Source organism: Panthera onca, chromosome A1, assembly GCF_046562875.1.
Source record: "Panthera onca isolate mPanOnc1 chromosome A1, mPanOnc1 haplotype 2, whole genome shotgun sequence".
NCBI lineage: Eukaryota > Metazoa > Chordata > Mammalia > Carnivora > Felidae > Panthera > Panthera onca.
The window spans coordinates 174,492,576-174,500,900 of NC_138339.1; the positions used below are offsets into that span (position 1 = coordinate 174,492,576).

General features: G+C 38.2%; 1 protein-coding gene across 1 annotated transcript in view; it reads left to right on the forward strand.

Annotated features, from left to right (window-relative positions):
• The window catches only part of DCT (dopachrome tautomerase), a 36,894-nt gene extending 28,777 nt beyond the window's left edge, over positions 1–8,117 (forward strand). The window contains exons 7-8 of the mRNA XM_060636853.3: positions 1,673–1,874; positions 5,339–8,117. Coding sequence (XP_060492836.2) covers positions 1,673–1,874; positions 5,339–5,511 — 375 coding nt within the window. The 3' untranslated portion in view covers positions 5,512–8,117. The remainder of the gene's footprint in view (positions 1–1,672; positions 1,875–5,338) is intronic.
• The last annotated feature ends 208 nt before the right edge of the window (positions 8,118–8,325 follow it).

Consider the following 8,325-nt stretch of genomic DNA (forward strand, 5'->3'; position numbering starts at 1 on the left):
CATTTGATGTTTTTGTTTTTAAGATGATTGTCTTTGCCATGAACTGTAAAAAATCCTCTCGGGGGAAAAAGCTATCCCTTGAGTAAATGACTTGATTCCTTTAACTACCCTCTGTGTATCCATGTGAGACAATACAGGCAGAAAGTTCTCGCTGTTGCCTGATAGGGACAACTAACCACCAGGAACCTTGGGTAAGATTTGAAAATGTTATTGACTAAATTAACAACAGTAACATAAGCCAGGAGGGCAATGCAGTTAAAGGTGCTAAGTGCAAAGAGCTGTGAATTCAGACTGGGAGCCATGAGGAAAGATACTCGAGGGCAGGAACCATTGCATTGGTCCTTGATGAACCGATGTCAGAAAACAGATGAAACAGCATTGCAAGCTGAGGAAACAGCACCAGCTAGAAAGGGGCCAGTTTAGTTGAATTGTACAAAAGATAAAACTACTTTGCCCGGCACAGTCTTTAGGCAACAACTCCTTATTAAACATCACCTCTGTCCAGGTTGCATGCTAAGGTCATGCTTCAAAGGTAGAAAGACCTGATCTCTGACCTTTAGGAATTAAGGGTCTTATTGAGGAAAATAGATAAATAAGTAACAACTTATAGTAAAATTTGGCTAGTGTTCTAATTGGAGTACAAGGAATAATGGTGGTTGAGTGAATGAATTCATTTAATAAGCATTTATTGGAATAAGTACCTCCCTGCGCCCATGTGACAGGTTCTCGGATGACAGTCACTTGGGACCCAGGGGAAAAGAAGGGGACAGTGTCCATAAGTCCTTGAACTTACAGTCTGAGAATAAAAAGAGGAACCCAGCATAAAGGTTGAGCTGAGCTCTCACATTTATGTCCTGTTGCAAAATTGGGGCTATAAATGTGGAAACTTTGCTACTAAATATTTTAAAACATGAAATAATTGCTGTATTTGAAAAGGACTTTAATAGCTTCCTTGAGGAAATAAAAATGAGCACTGTGCACATCACAACATTTTTTAGATTCTCTTTTGCTAGCATAACACCCAAAATCCAAATGAGAGGGTTACAAAATGAGTATATAGAAGATTGGACCTGGTGAGAATAATTTGAAAACCTATTTTGAAGATTTCCTTCCCCCCTTCCTTCCTCTCCTTCCTCCACCTCTCTCCCTCTCTCCTTTCTCTCTCTCTTCCTTCCTTCCTTCCTTCCTTCCTTCCTTCCTTCCTTCTTTCCTTCCTTTTCTTTCTTTCTTTCTTTCTTTCTTTCTTTCTTTCTTTCTTTCCTGTCTGTGTTGCAACATTGTTAAACACAGCCTCTCTCTCTTCTGTTAAAACCAAAGCTTCTGAATATTGAGTAGGATATCTATCTTGTCATACTTGCCTTTATTCTCAACTTAATAATTAACACTTATTTACTGAAGGCATCAGATGTTCCCAAATGAGTGTTAAATCTGCAAATGAACTTTCGTTTGTTCACTGACAAAGAGGTTTATGATCCTGTTTGGAGAGATGCCATGCAGCCTTGAAAACTGAATTAAAAATATCAGTGGTTATGTCACTAAGATAAAGTTGGGTATAAAGAAGTTCCTCATGTCAAGAAGAACACCATTCCATTTTAAAGAAAGCTCCAATCTGATTGGCCTGATTGGAACAGACAGGTCAATGTCAAATTCCATGTGTCCAACTGTCTTGTAGGTACTTCATTCCTTTACTGATGCCATTTTTGATGAGTGGATGAAAAGATCCAATCCTCCTGTGGATGCCTGGCCTCAGGAACTGGCGCCCATTGGCCACAATCGGATGTACAACATGGTTCCTTTCTTCCCTCCCGTGACTAATGTGGAATTCTTTTTAACTGCAGACCAACTTGGCTACAGCTATGCCATCGATCTACCAGGTAATGAATGCAACTTCTAAGTGGGTAATTCATGCATCTTCTAAAGAACTTTTCTTTCTTTTTCAAAATATAAACCAAGACCTTACACTGAAGTACTCAGGTTTGGTTAAGTCAGTTGGCAATTTTCTACTATATATATATATATATATATATATATATATATATATATATTTAGCAAAATGTGCCTTGGAACGACCAATTAACCATCAGAAAAGGGACTGGTTGGATGACTGAATTAATAAATAATAATATGTAATAAATAAGTAATCCGAATCAATAAAATACCGGCCATGGTTTGAAAGGTCTACCCAATAAAATCAAAATGCACTAGGCCCATGTGGACAGGGATTAGCAGGACTTAGCCGTCACTTAAAGAAGGGCTGAGTGCAGGGTTAGGCAAGTGCAGTACTTGCCCTGAGCACAGAGTTCAAGGGGAGACCGAAAAAATTCAGGAATTGAGATAAATAATAATGCAATGCAATATTTTTCAGAAATGAAAGTTAATGCAAAAAAGATGAATACACTATCAAAATTTTATTAAAGACAGGATTGTGTTGTTTGTTCATCCACTCCTGCATTATCTTGTGACAACACCAATTGCTTCCAGTTAGCCCATATCACCCGTGCTGGGTGGGTTTATGAGATTGATGTTGGCCTGCCAACACATTGGACTACATGGGGCTTCACCCGTGTTCTTCATCACCGTTCTTTAAGTCATGTTTTTAAGCTTCAGATTTTTTATTAGCTTTTCCCACTTGGTTCAGAATATGGGAGGATATTTTGATAAGTGTCTATACACAGGCACCTATTTTTCTATTTGCTGAGGCCCCAGTATGGCGCCATGTGCCATTTAAACCATCTTAGGACAGGCTGAGAGAGAAAAGGTAAAACAATTAAAAAATATCTTACTTTGTCAAGAATCCCCCAAAACACACAGCCCATCTGCTGGTGAGTTTTCCCTGTTTGTGTCTATTTCTCTTCCCTAAATCTCAGCCTACGATGTAATCACAATGACTTCTGAGCTCACATCTCTCTCTCTCTGACTTCAGAGTCTTTCAGGCCCTGGAACCTGTCCCTTGCTTTTCCTTCTAGTCCTGCAACTTTGCCTACTTGTTCTCCTTACTTATTTGAAGTTTCCTTTCTTTGGACAGCTGAGATATCTTTTTGAAACTTCATTTTTTTTCTCTGGAATTGAACATAGTAATAATCAAAAAGTTTGGGATGTGCATTTGCCCATTCCTCCATTTCCTCTGACATCAGCTAATTAACAGGTATAGATTGAGAGTCTAAATATGCCCAGAAGGCATTAACTCATTAGAAGACACAAATTAACGTTTCACTTAATGGTCTGACAAAGAAATTTACAATCCTCTCTGAGGAGACATAACTGTAACCTAAGGTCGGAGAAGGGAGTGGAACATTTGGGAAAGGCGTCTTGAATCAGATTCAAAGATGTGGGGGATCTTCTGAAGGTGAGGTGGAAAGAAGGGAGCATTTTAGACTGAAGAAGAGCTGGGAAAGAGCTGTGAAAGGTGCAGTCTGTATAAAGGACTGTGTGAAGACGCTTGGTCGGAGAAGAAGGTTTGGGGAGAAGATTACCCGCATTAAGTTCGGATCTGATTACTGGGGACCTTAAAAGCTAGGCAAAAACCACAATGAGATGCCACTTTCCACCCATTAGGATGGCTATTATAGACAAAGCAGTAAATAACCAGTGTCACTTAGGCTGTGTGGAGTAATTGGAACCTCCTGTACTGCTGGGGGGAATGTAATGCGGTATATAGCTTCTGCGGAAAACAATATGGCAGTTTCTCAAAAACTTAAGTATCAAATTACCATATGATCCAGCAAAGATTCGAAAGCAAATACTCCAACAGCTATTTGTAAACCTCTGTTCATAGCAGCATTACTCACAATCGACAAAAGAAAGAACTCAATGTCTACCCAGGGCTAGATGGATAAACAAATTGTAGCATATGCACGCGATGGAACACTACTCAGCCTTAAAAAGGAAGGAAATCCTGTCATATGCTATGACATGAAGGAATCTTGAAGATCTTATGCTAAATGAAATAAGCCAGTCACAAAACAGCAAAAACTGTATGATTTCACCTATATGAGGTATCTAGAGTAGTCAAATGTATAGAGACAGGGGCTGGGGGCTGGGGGATTGGGGAGATATTATTTCAGTTTTGCAAGGAGAAAAATATCCTATGGATAGATGGTGGTGCGGTCACACAACAGTGTGAATGCACTAACGCCACAGAACTGAGCATTTAAAAATAGTTGTGATGGTTAAATACATGTCATGTGTGTTTTACCACAATTTAAAAGAACGATCATTTTTTATTCATGAGCAAAGAAATGGCAGAATAAAATCTGTGTTTTAAGAATAAGGTTCTGGCAACAGATGTTGGATTGTAGCAGGAGGAGAAAAATTACAGACAATCTTCTTGGAGAAATTGCTTCAGGGTGAGTAGGGGTCGTCTGTGGAATTGGAGGAAAATCCTAGAAGGAGGATTTTACATTTAGGCAAATGCAGGATGTAGAGTAAGAACCCGGGTCAGAGAAATCGAATTTAAGAATAGCTGGCCAATGAGGTGCCTGGGTGGCTCAGTCAGTTAAGTGCCAGACTTCAACTCGGTCATGATCTCACCTTTCACAAGTTCGAGCCCTGTGTCGGGCTCTGTGCTAATGGCTCAGAGACTGGAGCCAGCTTCAGATTCTGTGTCTCCCTCTCTCTGCCCCTCCCTCCCTGTCTCTCAAAAATAAATACAAGCAATAAAAAATTAAAAAAAAAAAAAAAAGAATAGCTGGCGAAGGAGAAGGGGAGTTTTAAAGAAATGACAAACTGGCATAAGTATATTAAAATGAAATCCATTAATTTTGTGGAGAGTGCTTATAAAATAGATTTAAGTCAAGTATTAGATTTATCATGTGGAAGATTCAGATTACATTCCCAACTATTTAAATGGGCGCAAACTTCATCTGCTTCTGCTATTGAATGTCTCCTGTTGTAATAGCCAATCTGACCTGTCTCACACATTTATCATCCTATTAACAGGTAGAGAAGTAGCTGAAATTCTCCATTTGAGGGGTGTATATTTTGCAGTTCCCCAGATACTATTTTAGCATACACTTTAACAAATGAGATTCTAACTCACGAAAGTAGTTATATACTTCCTTGGAGGGTTTATTCTGTATAAATGTTTGTCGTAAGAAATTTAAAAATGCAATCACCTGTATGTAGATAATAGAATGCCATTTCCTCAAGAAAGACAATTCTGGATATGACAAAGTGTTGGTGGGGAAGGGAAAGATAAATTTTATCCTGGCCGGTAGAGTTTTGCTTTATCAACAAAAAATGCACGTGAAAAACAAATTGGTGTATTCTTTTCTTCTCTAAGAGTATTCAGCTGATGAAAATCCCCATTGTAGACCCTTCTTTTCTGCTTTTATTGCAGTTGAAGAAACTCCAGGTTGGTCCACAACCCTCTTGGTGGTTATGGGAATGTTGGTGGCTCTGGTTGGCCTTTTTGTGCTGCTGTTTTTCCTTCAGTATAGAAGACTTCGGAAAGGCTACACACCCCTAGTGGAGACACATTTAAGCAACAAGAAGTACACAGAAGAAGCCTAGAGAGCTCACGCCTTTCCCTAGAGAAGCGGCCGTAGGACCCTGCTGATGTACAAACGAATCCTCGCTGTCCCTCCTTTAGTTGAAGATGTTTGACACGGTTCTTCCTATTGTAGTGATTATCCCAAACACAGAAGACGCTTAGCTGTAGTTGCTGGTTTACTTGTTTAACAGACTCAAACTGGAATGTTTGAGGCTATTTCTCTCACCAAACTAAGGTAGAGCTAACAATTTATGGTATCTGATAATAACTTCCACACTGATTAAGCCTCCTCATGTTCTGAGAACACACACACATGCACGTGCGCGCGCACACACACAATTGATAGAGTGGGTTCATTTTAATTTGCAGGTCAGTGTAATTTGAGACCTGGGCAAGATCGTGGTTCGATTTTTTCTTAGCCCAAGTGTCTTAATTTGTGATGGGGTGGGGGTAGGGGGGGCAGGTGCTTCCTGAGTCTCCATGAGTTTAGCTCTAAACATCTATGCTTTTAGGTGCCTTCCTGATTGTCTTTCTGAGGCTTTCTGTGTCTTTTCTTCTGTAGCCTTTACAATGTGCTTGAAGATCCTATTTTCCAAATAGGATGGAGAATGACTGACTGAGTGAATGAATGATCAGTTTGATTCTCTTTCGTAAATTAGACTTTCCAGAATTTGTCAAAGCCTGCAGTTCTTAACAGTAGACATATCATGAGATTCCATAGCTGGATAAACATTGATCCTATAGTGATAAATAGATGAAGGGTTAAGTTATAGAGTTTCCTAATTAATTTACCGTTTTAAGTCTACTAACAAGTATAGAAACACTTCTTCGAGGAAAGGCTGACTGGAAAAGGCTGTGAGGCTAGAATCCTGAATATGGGACAATTTGATTAGAGTTTCATTACTCTGAGGTCTCATTTGGCTGATCCTGAATGAATTACTTTACCAAGTAGCCTCTCAGATGAGAAATTATTCATGTATAATGCCGCTGGTTTATTTTTAAGAGTTGACTTTAGATTTACTAATGCTGCACTGTACTGACAGTGACCTATGGATGCTAATCAATTAAGTCTTATCATTTTAAAAGCAAACCATTCATACAAAATGCGACAATGCAGAATTAAATGGTTGTGTTCCACTAAGTAATCATTGTATCATGAGATATAAGAATGGACAATCTTTACTAAGATACACATACTTACCAAGATGACCCCTACTTCTGAGAAGTTAACAGTTACTGAGATTTCAAGGTAAATTTCCCCTGCTCATATCTGGTACCTGTGCTTCAGGAGTGAGGCCAGAGTTCTAGAAGGTAGCCTGTGTGTCCACTCATTTCAACTCCTCTTTACTGGAATGGATGTGTGTGAAGAATGGGTGGGAAGAGGACCCTGGAGCTAGATACTTTCTACATAGGGGGTGTGTGGTGCTAAAGGGTGTAAGATTCATCAAGATGCAGTGTTATCCCCTGGAATGAGACTGTGAAAGCCAGAGAGATGGACAAGGCCCATTCTGAACTGAATTTGAGCCTGAGTGAGTCTCGTAAAGCTACAGGTATATCTGAGAGTGGGCGCAGCACATGAGAATCAATGTAGCCCAGGGTCCTTTGTGGACCTTTTCTAGCCACAGCCACACATAGATCTCATTCCTGCCTTTAACAGTATCTATGGAAAATTCAGCAAAGTTTCATGAACGTACTCTAGTCTGGAAGGTTTACTCTCCGAACTTGGGGTTGTTGAGGAACACAGTTTTACATCCTGTTTTTAAGCTAAAAGAGAAACGTTCAAATGAAGATATAATTGTGCATGGTAGGTGTGTTTCTGAAAAGTTACGTTTAAATCAATGATATGTTAAAAGTACCAGGGGAAATTACTTCTTATAGATGAACTATATGAATAATTCTACAAAGCAAATAACCACCTCTAGCTTACTTTTCAGGTACATCAGAATTTTCATTCATCATATTCCCACACGATTTATTTAAAGCAAGATCTATCTGAGGTAGAAATAGAGGGTAATCACTTACACTTAGCTACTTTTATCTATAGTGAATGCAACTTTTTACAAACATTATGTTTTATAATGTCTTCCTAAGAGAAACAATTTCCTAATTTTATAGTTCATAGAAGAGGAATAAAATTTTCTAACATTTTCTAACATCACAATAAATCAATGATGAATGCCTTTTATGAAATTTAAAGGTGGAGTGAACTTGCTGGAATGAAAAAGTTGGTATTTACTTACATTGAATATTATGCAAATAAAGTCAGAAAATACCAGGAAGCATTGTACGGTTGTATTTCTCAATGACAGTGGAAAAACTCCAACCTTGAAGAAAATGAATAGATCACTGTATATGCTTCTATCCTCAGTATTAGAAAAATTGTATGTAAATGAATTATGGTTTCGAAAGAAATGCTTTTATAAAGCAAACATTCAGAAGTGAAATTAAACCTAATAACTACCTTTCCTTTGTGAATGAAACTCTCTTCTAATTGTAAAATTCCTTGCTATTAATTTGTGTTCTGCTTAGGATTTAACATTGTTAATTGTAGTAATCCTAACGAGTAATTTTAATCTTATATTAACAAGAAGTAAAAAAAATTATTAAAAAGAAAAATGAAAAAAAACACGTTGTTTTGCAGACTTTTGTCCATCTGTTGGGGGCTATTGTTTTTTAATTTGTGAACGTCAATTCCCATCTTTTTCGCACTCAATATACATATATTGGAATATGTGTGTGAGTGTGTGTGTGTGTGTGTGTATAAAATACATAATAACTACTTCACTTTTGAAAATAAGTTCTTAAACTGATGTTTGTACTATCGTCTGAGTTTC